Below are 16,063 nucleotides of genomic sequence, written 5' to 3'. Positions count from 1 at the left end.
ACATACATACTGTACATACTGTACATACATACTGTACATACATACTGTACATACATACATACTGTACATACATACTGTACATACATACTGTACATACTGTACATACTGTACATACATACTGTACATACATACATACATACTATACATACATACTGCACATACACACACATACTGTACATACATACATACTGCACATACATACATACTGCACATACATACATACTGCACATACATACATATACATACTGTACATACTGTACATACTGTACATACTGTACATACATACGTACATACATACTGTACACACATACATACTGCACATACACACATACATACTGTACATACATACATACATACTGTACATACTGTACATACATACATACATACTGTATACTGTACATACATACATACTGCACATACACACACATACTGCACATACATACATACTGCACATACATACATACTGCACATACATACATATACATACTGTACATACATACATACTGTACATACATACTGTACATACATATACATACATACATACTGTACATACTGTACATACATACTGTACATACATACTGTACATACATACTGTACATAATGTACATACATACATACGTACATACTGTACATACATATATACTGTACATACATACGTACATACTGTACATACTGTACATACTGTACATATATACTGTACATACATACATACATACATACATACTGTACATACATACATACTGCACATACACACACATACTGTACATACATACATACTGCACATACATACATACTGTACATACATACATACTGTACATACATACATACTGTACATACATATATACTGTACATACTGTACATACATACATACTATACATACTGTACATACATACATACTGTACATACTGTACATACATACATACATACTGTACATACATACATACATACTGTACATACATACATACATACTGTACGTACTGTACATACATACATACTGCACATACACACATACATACTGCACATACACACACATACTGTACATACATACATACATACTGCACATACATACATACTGTACATACATACATACGTACATACTGTACATACATACGTACATACTGTACATACTGTACATACATACGTACATACATACTGTACATACATACATACTGTACATACATACTGTACATACATACTGTACATACATACTGTACATACATACATACTGTACATACTGTACATACATACGTACATACATACTGTACATACATACATACTGTACATACATATATACATACTGTACATACTGTACATACATATATACTGTACATACATACATACATACATACTGTACATACTGTACATACATACATACTGCACATACACACACATACATACTGTACATACATACATACTGCACATACATACATACTGCACATACATACATACTGCACATACATACATACTGTACATACATGTACATACTGTACATACTGTACATACTGTACATACATACGTACATACATACATACTGTACATACTGTACATACTGTACATACATACATACATACATACATACATACTGTACACACATACATACTGCACATACACACATACATACTGTACATAATGTACATACATACTGTACATACATACTGTACATACATATATACTGTACATACATATGTACATACTGTACATACTGTACATATATACTGTACATACATACATACATACATACATACTGTACTGTACATACATACATACTGCACATACACACACATACATACTGTACATACATACATACTGCACATACATACATACTGCACATACATACATACGTACATACTGTACATACGTACGTACATACTGTACATACTGTACGTACATACGTACATACATACATACTGTACATACTCAAATCAAATCAAATCAAATCAAATCAAATTTTATTTGTCACATACACATGGTTAGCAGATGTTAATGCGAGTGTAGCGAAATGCTTGTGCTTCTAGTCCCGACAATGCAGTAATAACGAGCAAGTAATCTAACTAACAATTCCAAAAAACTACTGTCATACACAGTGTAAGGGGATAAAGAATATGTACATAAGGATATATGAATGAGTGATGGTACCGAGCAGCATAGGCAAGATACAGTAGATGATATCGAGTACAGTATATACATATGAGATAAGTATGTAAACCAAGTGGCATAGTTAAAGTGGCTAGTGATACATGTATTACATAAGGATGCAGTCGATGATATAGAGTACAGTATCAACGTATGCATATGAGATGAACAATGTAGGGTAAGTAACATTATATAAGGTAGCATTGTTTAAAGTGGCTAGTGATATATTTACATCATTTCCCATGATTAAAGTGGCTGGAGTAGAGTCAGTGTCATTGACAGTGTGTTGGCAGTAGCCACTCAATGTTAGTGGTGGCTGTTTAACAGTCTGATGGCCTTGAGATAGAAGCTGTTTTTCAGTCTCTCGGTCCCAGCTTTGATGCACCTGTACTGACCTCGCCTTCTGGATGGCAGCGGGGTGAACAGGCAGTGGCTCGGGTGGTTGATGTCCTTGATGATCTTTATGGCCTTCCTGTAGCATCGGGTGGTGTAGGTGTCCTGGAGGGCAGGTAGTTTGCCCCCGGTGATGCGTTGTGCAGACCTCACTACCCTCTGGAGAGCCTTACGGTTGAGGGCGGTGCAGTTGCCATACCAGGCGGTGATACAGCCCGCCAGGATGCTCTCGATTGTGCATCTGTAGAAGTTTGTGAGTGCTTTTGGTGACAAGCCGAATTTCTTCAGCCTCCTGAGGTTGAAGAGGCGCTGCTGCGCCTTCCTCACGATGCTGTCTGTGTGAGTGGACCAATTCAGTTTGTCTGTGATGTGTATGCCGAGGAACTTAAAACTTGCTACCCTCTCCACTACTGTTCCATCGATGTGGATGGGGGTGTTCCCTCTGCTGTTTCCTGAAGTCCACAATCATCTCCTTAGTTTTGTTGACGTTGAGTGTGAGGTTATTTTCCTGACACCACACTCCGAGGGCCCTCACCTCCTCCCTGTAGGCCGTCTCGTCGTTGTTGGTAATCAAGCCTACCACTGTTGTGTCGTCCGCAAACTTGATGATTGAGTTGGAGGCGTGCATGGCCACGCAGTCGTGGGTGAACAGGGAGTACAGGAGAGGGCTCAGAACGCACCCTTGTGGGGCCCCAGTGTTGAGGATCAGCGGGGAGGAGATGTTGTTGCCTACCCTCACCACCTGGGGCGGCCCGTCAGGAAGTCCAGTACCCAGTTGCACAGGGCGGGTCGAGACCCAGGGTCTCGAGCTTGATGACGAGCTTGGAGGGTACTATGGTGTTGAATGCCGAGCTGTAGTCGATGAACAGCATTCTCACATAGGTATTCCTCTTGTCCAGATGGGTTAGGGCAGTGTGCAGTGTGGTTGAGATTGCATCGTCTGTGGACCTATTTGGGCGGTAAGCAAATTGGAGTGGGTCAAGGGTGTCAGGTAGGGTGGAGGTGATATGGTCCTTGACTAGTCTCTCAAAGCACTTCATGATGACGGATGTGAGTGCTACGGGCGGTAGTCGTTTAGCTCAGTTACCTTAGCTTTCTTGGGAACAGGAACAATGGTGGCCCTCTTGAAGCATGTGGGAACAGCAGACTGGTATAGGGATTGATTGAATATGTCCGTAAACACACCGGCCAGCTGGTCTGCGCATGCTCTGAGGGCGCGGCTGGGGATACTGGGCCTGCAGCCTTGCGAGGGTTAACACGTTTAAATGTCTTACTCACTTCGGCTGCAGTGAAGGAGAGACTGCATGTTTCCGTTGCAGGCCGTGTCAGTGGCACTGTATTGTCCTCAAAGCGGGCAAAAAGTTATTTAGTCTGCCTGGGAGCAAGACATCCTGGTCCGTGACTGGGCTGGGTTTCTTCCTGTAGTCCGTGATTGACTGTAGACCCTGCCACATACCTCTTGTGTCTGAGCCGTTGAATTGAGATTCTACTTTGTCTCTGTACTGACGCTTAGCTTGTTTGATAGCCTTGCGGAGGGAATAGCTGCACTGTTTGTATTCAGCCATGTTACCAGACACCTTGCCCTGATTAAAAGCAGTGGTTCGTGCCTTCAGTTTCACACGAATGCTGCCATCAATCCACGGTTTCTGGTTAGGAAATGTTTTAATCGTTGCTATGGGAACGACATCTTACGTTCTAATGAACTCGCACACCGTATCAGCGTATTCGTCAATGTTGTTGTCTGACGCAATACGAAACATCTCCCAGTCCACGTGATGGAAGCAGTCTTGGAGTGTGGAGTCAGCTTGGTCGGACCAGCGTTGGACAGACCTCAGCGTGGGAGCTTCTTGTTTTAGTTTCTGTCTGTAGGCAGGGATCAACAAAATGGAGTCGTGGTCAGCTTTCCCGAAAGGGGGCGGGGCAGGGCCTTATATGCGTCGCGGAAGTTAGAGTAACAATGATCCAGGGTCTTTCCACCCCTGGTTGCGCAATCGATATGCTGATAAAATTTAGGGAGTCTTGTTTTCAGATTAGCCTTGTTAAAATCCCCAGCTACAATGAATGCAGCCTCCGGATAAATCGTTTCCAGTTTGCAGAGAGTTAAATAAAGTTCGTTCAGAGCCATCGATGTGTCTGCTTGGGGGGATATATACGGCTGTGATTATAATCGAAGAGAATTCTCTTGGTAGATAATGCGGTCTACATTTGATTGTGAGGAATTCTAAATCAGGTGAACAGAAGGATTTGAGTTCCTGTATGTTTCTTTCATCACACCATGTCACGTTGGCCATAAGACATACGCCCCCCCGCCCCTCTTCTTACCAGAAAGATGTTTGTTTCTGTCGGCGCGATGCGTGGAGAAACCCGCTGGCTGCACCGCTTCGGATTGCGTCTCTCCAGTGAGCCATGTTTCCGTGAAGCAGAGAACGTTACAGTCTCTGATGTCCCTCTGGAATGCTACCCTTGCTCGGATTTCATCAACCTTGTTGTCAAGAGACTGGACATTGGCAAGAAGAATGCTAGGGAGTGGTGCACGATGTACGGAGTCTGACCAGAAGACCGCTTCGTTTCCCTCTTTTTCTGAGTCGTTTTTTTTTTTTTTTGGTCGCTGCATGTGATCCACTCGGTTACACTGGTTGTAAGGCAGAATACAGGATCCGCGTCGCGAAAAACATATTCTTGGTCGTACTGATGGTGAGTTGACGCTGATCTTATATTCAGTAGTTCTTGTCGGCTGTATGTAAAGAAACCTAAGATGACCTGGGGTACTAGTGTAAGAAATAACACGTAAAAAAACAAAAACTGCATAGTTTCCTAGGAACGCGAAGCGAGGCGGCCATCTCTGTCGGCGCCGGAAGTAGTATGTACATACTGTACATACTGTACATACATACGTACATACATACTGTACATACATACATACTGCACATACACACATACATACTGTACATACATACTGTACATACATACATACTGTACATACATACATACATACTGTACATACATACATACTGTACATACTGCACACACATACATACTGCACATACATACATACATACATACATACATACATACATACATACATACATACATACATACATACTGTACATACATACATACTGTACTTGCATACTGTACATACATACATGCATACTGTACATACATACATACATACTGTACGTACATACACACAAACTGTACGTACGTACATACACACATACTGTACATGCATGCATACATACATACTGTACATACATACACACATATACATACATACATACATACATACATACATACATACTCTACATACTGTACATACATGCATACATACATACTGTAAATACACACATACATACTGTACATACATACACACATACTGTACATACATACTGTACGTACATACATACATACTGTACATACATACACACATACTGTACGTGCATACTGTACATACATACTGTACGTACATACATACTGTACGTACATACATACATACTGTACATACATACACACATACTGTACGTACATACATACACACACATGCATACTGTACATGCTGTACACACATACATACTGTACATACATGCATACATACATGCATACATACACACATACTGTACATACATACTGTACATACATACATACTGTACATACTGTACATACATACATACTGTACATACATGCATACTGTACATACATGCATACTGTACATACTGTACATACATGCATACTGTACATGCATACATACATGCATACTGTACATGCATACATACATACTGTGCATACATACATACTGTGCATACTGTACGTGCATACTGTACATACGTGCATACTGTACATACATGCATACTGTACATACATACATGCTGTACATACATACATGCTGTACATGCTGTGCATACTGTGCATACTGTACGTGCATACTGTACATGAGTACATGCATACATGAATGAGAAAGGTTTCATGTCTGACTCACACAGTCCCACAGAACATGAAAACCAAATCAGACATACTGAACTCTGTCACTCACTGAAACAACAGTTCCAACAGTCACACACACACACACACACACACACACACACACACACACACACACACACACACACACACACACACACACAAGCCCAGGCAGTGGCTCCTCAGTTACCAGAGAGATGTGTGGTTCTGGGGCTATGTAAAGTGGAGCTACTCCCAGGCAGTTCCATGTCGTTCGTAACCCGCGGCCAATGTCCCCTGCCTGGGGTGTCTGACAGGACGACAGGCCTTCCTCCTGACCACCCTCCTGGGTATAATATGTCACTGGACTGGTAGAGAGGGAGGAAGAGAAACAGTCCAGTGACTGACAGGCTCAGAGTGAACCGTTACAGTAGGTAGAGAGGGAGGAAGAGGAACAGTCCAGTGACTGACAGGCTCAGAGGGAACCGTTACAGTAGGTAGAGAGGGAGGAAGAGGAACAGTCCAGTGACTGACAGTAGGTAGAAAGGGAGGAAGAGGAACAGTCCAGTGACTGACAGTAGGTAGAGAGGGAGGAAGAGGAACAGTCCAGTGACTGACAGTAGGTAGAGAGGGAGGAAGAGGAACAGTCCAGTGACTGACAGTAGGTAGAAAGGGAGGAAGAGGATCAGTCCAGTGACTGACAGTAGGTAGAGAGGGAGGAAGAGGAACAGTCCAGTGACTGACAGTAGGTAGAGAGGGAGGAAGAGGAACAGTCCAGTGACTGACAGTAGGTAGAGAGGGAGGAAGAGGATCAGTCCAGTGACTGACAGTAGGTAGAGAGGGAGGAAGAGGAACAGTCCAGTGACTGACAGTAGGTAGAGAGGGAGGAAGAGGATCAGTCCAGTGACTGACAGTAGGTAGAGAGGAGGAAGAGGAACAGTCCAGTGACTGACAGTAGGTAGAGAGGAGGAAGAGGAACAGTCCAGTGACTGACAGGCTCAGAGGAACCATTACAGTAGGCAGAAGGAGAGAGAGAGGATCATTCCAGGGTTACCTGGACATTTACAGTAGCTACTCTCTCTCCTCTGTAGCCCAGGGCCTTTCCGGAAGCAGCATAGGGTGAATATCTCACATCTCCTTGTATTTCAGTGTAGGAGGTAATCTACTGGTCCACTGAGGTGGATTCAACTGTCAAAAATAAATGAAGGCTATCGATGGTTGTCCAGTCACTGTCAATTAACGTGGGTGGTCTAGTCTGTTTTACCGGTCCTACTAGTGTGGAGGAAGACATTTCATCTAAATACTTACAAGATGAGGTTTAGACTTTTAACTAGGCCATGCCTGTGATATATGTGTGTGTGTGTGTGTGTGTGTGTGTGTGTGTGTATGGCAACCCTCCAACATCCACAGATAGATGGACTCACTCATCTAGTGAACCAACATCTCTATATATTCCATGGTGAGTGGGTCGAGGTGAGACCATGATATTCCATGGTTAGTGGGATGGTGGGTCGAGGTGAGACCTTGATATTCCATGGTTAGTGGGATAGTGGGTCGGTGAGACCTTGTGATTATGTTTTAGACTTTGAGGGATCTGAGTCATTACCCGTGGAAGATATCAAGACAGACTGATAAGGGATGTGTGTCGACAGTTGGATAAGCACGAAGTGAGTTACTGCACCGGAGAGAGAATGCACCCTTATCACATTCATGTTCTTTCCTTCCCTCTCTCTCTCTCTTTCCTTTCCTCTCTTTCTCCTCTCTTTCCTTCCCTCTCTCTCTCTCTTTCCCCTCTCTCCTCTTTCCTTTCCTCTCTTTCTCCTCTCTTTCCTTCTCTCTCCTTCTCCTCTCTCTCCTCTTTCCTTTCTCTCCTCTTTCTTCTCTCTCCTCTCTTTCCTTCTCTCTCTCTCTCCCTCTCTTCCTTCTCTCTCTCTCCTCTTTCCTTTCCCCTCTTTCCTTCCCTCTCTCTCCTCTCTTTCCTTCCTCTCTCTCCTTCTTTCCTTCCCTCTCTCTCCTCTCTTTCCTTCCCTCTCTCTCCTCTCTTTCCTTCCCCTCTCTCCTCTCTTTCCTTCCCTCTCTCTCCTCTCTTTCCTTCCCCTCTCTCTCCTCTCTTTCCTTTCCCTCTCTTTCCTTCCCTCTCTCTTTCCTTCCTTCCCCTCTCTCTCCTCTCTTTCCTTCCCTCCCTCTCTCCCTCTCTTTCCTTCCCTCTCTCTCCTCTCTTTCCTTCCCTCCCTCTCTCCTCTCTTTCCTTCCCTCTCTCTCCTCTCTTTCCTTCCCTCCCTCTCTCCTCTCTTTCCTTCCCTCCCTCCTCCTCTCTTTCCTTCCCTCCCCCTCCTCTTCCTTCTTTCCTTCCCTCCTCTCTCCTCTCTTTCCTTCCTTCCTCCCTCTCTCCTCTCTTTCCTTCCTTCCTCCCTCTCTCTCTCTTTCCTTCCCTCCTTCTCTCCTCCTTTCCTTCCTTCCTCCCTCTCTCTCTCTTTCCTTCCTTCCTCCCTCTCTCCTCTCTTCCTTCCCTCCCTCTCTCCTCTCTTTCCTTCCCTCCCTCTCTCCTCTCTTTCCTTCCCTCCCTCTCTCCTCTCTTTCCTTCCCTCCCCTCTCTCCTCTCTTTCCTTCCCTCCCCTCTCTCCTCTCTTTCCTTCCCTCCAGCTCTCTCCTGTCTTTCCTTCCTCGCTCTCATTCTCTTTCCTTCCTCGCTCTTTCTCTCTTTCCTTCCCTCGAAGAGATCTCTTCCTTTCGCTCTCCTCTCAGTTTTTTCTTCCTCGCTCTCCTCTCTTTCCTTCCATATCAGGAACCGCCAAATTGATTTTCTTGTCTATCAGTTTTCCTTAAAACAATGCCTTGCTTTCATGTCAGCTATACTAACACAGGAAGAGATGTCTGTTGCATGCTTGGCATTCAGGAAGGGAGAGGTGTCTGTTTCACGCTTGGCATTCAGGAAGGGAGAGGTGTCTGTTTCACGCTTGGCATTCAGGAAGGGAGAGGTGTCTGTTGCACGCTTGGCATTCAGGAAGGGAGAGGTGTCTGTTTCACGCTTGGCAATCAGGAAGGGAGAGGTGTCTGTTTCACGCTTGGCATTCAGGAAGAGAGATGTCTGTTGCACGCTTGGCATTCAGGAAGGGAGATGTCTGTTTCACGCTTGGCATTCAGGAAGGGAGAGATGTCTGTTGCACGCTTGGCATTCAGGAAGAGATGTCTGTTGCATGCTTGGCATTCAGGAAGAGATGTCTGTTGCATGCTTGGCATTCAGGAAGAGAGAGGTGTCTGTTGCACGCTTGGCATTCAGGAAGAGATGTCTGTTTCACGCTTGGCATTCAGGAAGAGATGTCTGTTTCACGCTTGGCATTCAGGAAGGGAGAGGTGTCTGTTTCACGCTTGGCATTCAGGAAGAGAGATGTCTGTTGCACGCTTGGCATTCAGGAAGGGAGATGTCTGTTTCACGCTTGGCATTCAGGAAAGAGATGTCTGTTGCACGCTTGGCATTCAGGAAGAGATGTCTGTTGCATGCTTGGCATTCAGGAAGAGATGTCTGTTGCACGCTTGGCATTCAGGAAGAGATGTCTGTTTCACGCTTGGCATTCAGGAAGGGAGAGATGTTTGGCATTCAGGAAGGAAGAGATGTCTGTTGCACGCTTGGCATTCAGGAAGGGAGAGATGTTTGGCATTCAGGAAGAGAGATGTCTGTTTCACGCTTGGCATTCAGGAAGGAGAGATGTTTGGCATTCAGGAAGGAGAGATGTTTGGCATTCAGGAAGGGAGAGATGTTTGGCATTCAGGAAGGGAGAGATGTTTGGCATTCAGGAAGGGAGAGGTGTCTGTTGCACGCTTGGCATTCAGGAAGAGATGTCTGTTTCACGCTTGGCATTCAGGAAGAGAGATGTCTGTTTCACGCTTGGCATTCAGGAAGAGAGATGTCTGTTTCACGCTTGGCATTCAGGAAGAGAGATGTCTGTTGCACGCTTGGCATTCAGGAAAGAGATGTTTGGCATTCAGGAAGGGAGAGATGTTTGGCATTCAGGAAGGGAGAGATGTTTGGCATTCAGGAAGGGAGAGATGTTTGGCATTCAGGAAGAGAGATGTTTGGCATTCAGGAAGGGAGAGGTGTCTGTTGCACGCTTGGCATTCAGGAAGAGATGTCTGTTTCACGCTTGGCATTCAGGAAGAGATGTCTGTTTCACGCTTGGCATTCAGGAAGAGATGTCTGTTTCACGCTTGGCATTCAGGAAGAGATGTCTGTTGCACGCTTGGCATTCAGGAAGAGATGTCTGTTTCACGCTTGGCATTCAGGAAGAGATGTCTGTTGCATGCTTGGCATTCAGGAAGAGAGAGGTGTCTGTTGCATGCTTGGCATTCAGGAAGGGAGATGTCTGTTTCACGCTTGGCATTCAGGAAGAGAGATGTCTGTTTCACGCTTGGCATTCAGGAAGGGAGAGATGTTTGGCATTCAGGAAGGAGAGATGTCTGTTGCACGCTTGGCATTCAGGAAGAGAGATGTCTGTTTCACGCTTGGCATTCAGGAAGGGGAGATGTTTGGCATTCAGGAAGGGAGAGATGTTTGGCATTCAGGAAGGGAGAGGTGTCTGTTGCACGCTTGGCATTCAGGAAGGGAGAGATGTTTGGCATTCAGGAAGGGAGAGATGTCTGTTGCACGTTTGGCATTCAGGAAGGGAGAGATGTTTGGCATTCAGGAAGGGAGAGATGTTTGGCATTCAGGAAGGGAGAGATGTTTGGCATTCAGGAAGGGAAAGATATCTGTTGCATGTTTGGCATTCAGGAAGGGAGAGATGTTTGGCATTCAGGAAGGGAGAGATGTTTGGCATTCAGGAAGGGAGAGATGTTTGGCATTCAGGAAGGGAGAGATGTTTGGCATTCAGGAAGGGAGAGATGTTTGGCATTCAGGAAGGGAGAGATGTTTGGCATTCAGGAAGGGAGAGGTGTCTGTTGCATGACTTGGCATTCAGGAAGGGAGAGATGTTTGGCATTCAGGAAAGAGATGTCTGTTGCACGTTTGGCATTCAGGAAGGGATAGATGTTTGCATTCAGGAAGGGAGAGATGTTTGCATTCAGGAAGCCAGATGTTTGGCATTCAGAAAGGGAAAGATATCTGTTGCATGTTTGGCATTCAGGAAGGGAGAGATGCAGGAATCATGAAGGAAAGATGTTTGGCATTCAGGAAGGAGAGATGTTTGTGTCATTCTGAAGCTGGTGAGATGTGAGGATGCATTCAGGAAGGGGAGAGATGTTTGGCATTCAGGAAGGAAAGATGTCTGTTTAAAATGTATTGGCCTCAGGAAGGGAAGGTTTTTGTCCATTCAGGAATTTGAGAAGGTGTCTGTTGCTACCTGTTGGCATTTTCAGGAAGAGAGATGTCTGTTTCACGCTTGGCATTCAGGAAGGGAGAGATGTTTGGCATTCAGGAAGGGAGAGATGTTTGGCATTCAGGAAGGGATAGATGTCTTTGCAAACAGCTTGGCATTCAGGAAGGAGAGATGTCTCATGCTTGGCATTCAGGAAGAGAGATGTCTGTTTCACGGTGGCATTCAGGAATAAGATGTTTGGCATTCAGGAAGAGAGTGTGTCTGTTGCACGACTTGGCATTCAGGAAGACAGATGTCACACACACACGCATAACATTCAGGAAGATAGATGTCTGTTTCACACATGCATTCAGGAACGGAGAGATGTTTGGCATTCAGAAGGGGAGATGTCTGGGCCTGAGGGCATTCAGGAAGGGTTGATGTTTGGCATTCAGGAAGGGAGAGATGTTTGGCATTCAGGAAGGGAGAGATGTTTGACATTCAGGAAGGAGAGATGTTTGGCATTCAGAAAGGGAAAGATATCTGTTGCATGTTTGGCATTCAGGAAGGGAGAGATGTCTGTTGCACGTTGTTTGGCATTCAGGAAGGAGAGATGTTTGGCATTCAGGAAGGGAGAGATGTTTGGCATTCAGGAAGGGAGTAGATGTTTGGCATTCAGGAAGGGAGAGATGTTTGGCATTCAGAAAGGGAAAGATGTCTGTTGCATGTTTGGCATTCAGAAAAGATGATGTCTGTTACATGACTAGTGTTCAGGCCAGGGCTGTGGACAAGGAAAATGGGGATCCATAATGCAATCAATATTATAATTATGCCCTTAGCCGCAGCTTTTACCCAAAGCCACTTAAAGCCCAAATCAAAAGAAAAACCTTCGGCGCATGTGAACACCATGGAAGTGGAATGAGCAGGAATCAATGAGAGGAAACGGACAGTACCTCTGTCCCTGCGTCGTTTCTCCTTGTGTCTTGTGCTGAGCTGGTGAAATATGAGGATTTTACTCCTGATATATGTTGTCAACTTATGCCAAGTAGACTAAAGATGCAAAGGACAGGACATTACTCTGAAAATTTACTTTTTAAAATGTATTGGCCTGGAAGCTAAGGTTTATCAGTCCATATATAGAATACATTTGTTGAAAACATGCTGTGGCCTACCTGTGTTGATTTTCATCACATGCTGCCCTAGACAGCCTACGACTGGGGAAACTACACAAACTCCCATTTCAATTTGAGAACTTTTTGTAGAACCAACTAGATCTAGATAAATTCTTCACAAACAGCTTGGGTGCACTAGCTCCCCAACTGTGCCATGTTTGTGAGTTAACGGTTTAGAGCAGGCAGGTCCGGTGGCTCCCCAGGACATCCCTTTTGTTCCTCTCCTCTGAAGACACTGTGTGTGCATGTAAAACAGACATAGGCCCTTTCCATGCACACACACACACATAACATACACACACACACCCATAACATACACACACGCATAACATACACACACGCATAACACACACGTACACATGGATTTTGCGTTGTAGATATGTGGTAGTGGAGTATGGGCCTGAGGGCATACACTTAAGTTGTGTTGTAGAAATGTGGTAGTGGAGTATGGGCCTGAGGGCACACACTTAAGTTGTGTTGTAGAAATGTGGTAGTGGAGTATGGGCCTGAGGGCACACACTTAAGTTGTGTTGTAGATATGTGGTAGTGGAGTATGGGCCTGAGAGCACACACTTCCCCATTGTGTTGTAGATATGTGGTAGTGGAGTATGGGCCTGAGGGCATACACTTAAGGTGTGTTGTAGATATGTGGTAGTGGAGTATGGGCCTGAGGGCACACACTTAGTGTGTTGTCCTCTTCTGTAATGAATGTATTGTTATGTTGTTAAAATTGTATAACCTCTTTAATTCTGCCGAACCCCCCATAGCTGCTGCCTTTGCCTGAACTAATGGGGATCCATAATAAATACAAATGTGATCCCTGAGGGAATTTGAACCCTCTAACCTTGCTGGTTTCCACCCTCTTACCAAATCTCACCCACCCACCTACACATCCAGGATGCCACCATGCAGGCGGTTGTCTGTAGTGTTCGTCACTAGAAAACCTCTACCTCTCTCCCACCACCACTTCTAATGATCCCCGGGCGATGGTCTGATTGAAGCATTTTACTCCTGATATATGTTTCCTAATGCCTCAGCTTCCCTTTCCCCTCTGAAAATGCAAAGGACAGGACATTACACTTCATTTACCTTTTAATTTAGCGTGTCCAGGCTGCTGTGGAGGAGAGGAAGAAGCGATCCTCTGTTGCTGCTGTGGCTGGCAGCACCAGGGCATTTGTCATCATGCTGGTCTCCCCTAGCTCTCTCCCCCTCTCTCTTTCTAATTTGGTTTTCCTCTCCCTTTTCTCCTCATTCCACATCTCCCCTGTTCCTGTCCTCTTTCTCCATCTTTCCTCCTCCTCCTCTCCCCATTCCTGCCCCTTTCCTGCCTCACCCTCTCCTCTGCTCTCCTGCCTCGCTCTCCTCTCCCCATCTCTCCCCTTTCCTGCCTCACTTCCTCCTCTCCTCTCCTGCCTCGCTCTCCTCTCCCCATCTCTCCCTTTCCTGCCTCGCTCTCCCCTCTCCTCTCCCCCTCTCTCTCCTTTCCTGCCTCGCTTTCCCTCTCCTCTCCCCCTCTCTCTCCTCTCCTGCCTCGCTTCCTTTCCTCTCCTCTCTCCTCTCCTGCCTCGCTCTCCTCTCCCCATCTCTCCCCTTTCCTGCCTTCTCTCCCTCTCCTCCTCTCCCCCTCTCTCTCCTTCCTGCCTCACTTTCCTTTCCCTCTCTCTCTCCTCTCCTGCCTCGCTCTCCTCTCCCCATCTCTCCCCTTTCCTGCCTCACTTTTCTCTCCTCTCCCCATCTCTCTCCTCTCCTGCCTCGCTCTCCCTCTCCCCATCTCTCCCCTTTCCTGCCTCCTTTCCTCTCCCTCTCTCCTCTCCTGTAGACTCCTGAAGAGCTGGATGACTCTGACTTTGAGACGGAGGACTTTGATGTTCGCAGCAGGACCAGCGTTCAGACAGAAGATGACCAGCTTATCGCAGGCCAGAGCGCCAGGGTGAGTCCACACACACACACCGCTCTCTTCCGCCACCCCTCTACAGGCCGTCTCAGTGGGTAATACACCTTGTTCACGCCAAGACTCCCTTGACCCCTCACACATACTAGCTAGACTCTCCATTCAGACAGACATGGTTACCCAGACTCCCCCTCTCACATACTAGCTAGACTCTCCATTCAGACAGACATGGTTACCAAGACTCCCTTGACCCCTCACACATACTAGCTAGACTCTCCATTCAGACAGACATGGTTACCCAGACTCCCCTCTCACATACTAGCTAGACTCTCCATTCAGACAGACATGGTTACCAAGACTCCCTTGGTTAGCCAGACTCTCCATTCAGACGGACTTACTCAGATTCCCCCCTCACAAATGCTCTGGACTTTTCATTCAGACAGACATGGATATCTAGACTCCCCCTCTCACACACTAGATTCCAGGCCAGAAGGGAGTGAATCGGGACTGTGATAGTCTGGATTCCCATTCAGACAGACACTGATGATGTTCTGATATTTAATGAGCTCCTGTTACCTCACTGGCTCACACAGTATACTCACCCAGTATAAGTATCCATAACATTTACAGGAAGGTCTCTTCAATATCCTTCGTTTACTGCCTTGACTCACTATGTATAAACTCCCATAACATTTTCAGGAAGGGAATCATTACTTGAGTAGGAAACGGTAGTTTAAATCTGGGCCTCAAGTGTTTCTGTGTTACGGTGTAGTAGCCACTTGAAAGCCCAATGTCCAGGTTATCTGTTTAACATGGAACTCATAACATAAACCAGAGTTATTCAATCAGAATATTAGCTAGCGACAAGGCCGTCTAGCCAATTCAGCTGGATTAGTTAATGAATTGTGTATTTAGTTTGGCGCAGCGCGATTGCTACGACAAATCACTGTTGTGGTTCCAAATGGTCAAAAGTTGTACACTGTCTACTATATACAGTGTATTCGGAAAGAATTCAGACCCCTTCACTTTTTCCACATTTTTTGTTACAGCCTTGTTACAGCCTTGTTCTGAAATTGATTAAATAATAGTTTTTCCCTCATCAATCTAAACACAATACCCTATAATGACAATGCGAAAAAATTATTATTTTTTGCCAAAAGAAAAATTACCTTTTTTTTTTTTTTTTTTGACCTAAGTATTCAGACCCTTTGTTATGAGACTCAATTGAGCTCACCTGCATCCTGTTT

At 45.2% G+C, this 16,063-nt stretch overlaps 1 protein-coding gene across 6 annotated transcripts in view; it reads left to right on the top strand.

The window, feature by feature from the left end:
* Nucleotides 1-16,063, top strand: part of ctnna1 (catenin (cadherin-associated protein), alpha 1) — a 226,794-nt gene that overhangs the window by 166,253 nt on the left and 44,478 nt on the right. For all 6 annotated transcript variants that reach the window (XM_042326140.1, XM_042326139.1, XM_042326141.1 and 3 more), the window contains one exon: nucleotides 14,745-14,855. In XM_042326140.1, coding sequence (XP_042182074.1) covers nucleotides 14,745-14,855 — 111 coding nt within the window. The remainder of the gene's footprint in view (nucleotides 1-14,744; nucleotides 14,856-16,063) is intronic.

This window comes from Oncorhynchus tshawytscha, linkage group LG08 (genome assembly GCF_018296145.1).
Source record: "Oncorhynchus tshawytscha isolate Ot180627B linkage group LG08, Otsh_v2.0, whole genome shotgun sequence".
Classification (NCBI taxonomy): Eukaryota; Metazoa; Chordata; class Actinopteri; order Salmoniformes; family Salmonidae; genus Oncorhynchus; species Oncorhynchus tshawytscha.
This window is presented reverse-complemented; position numbering and strand designations above follow the sequence as displayed.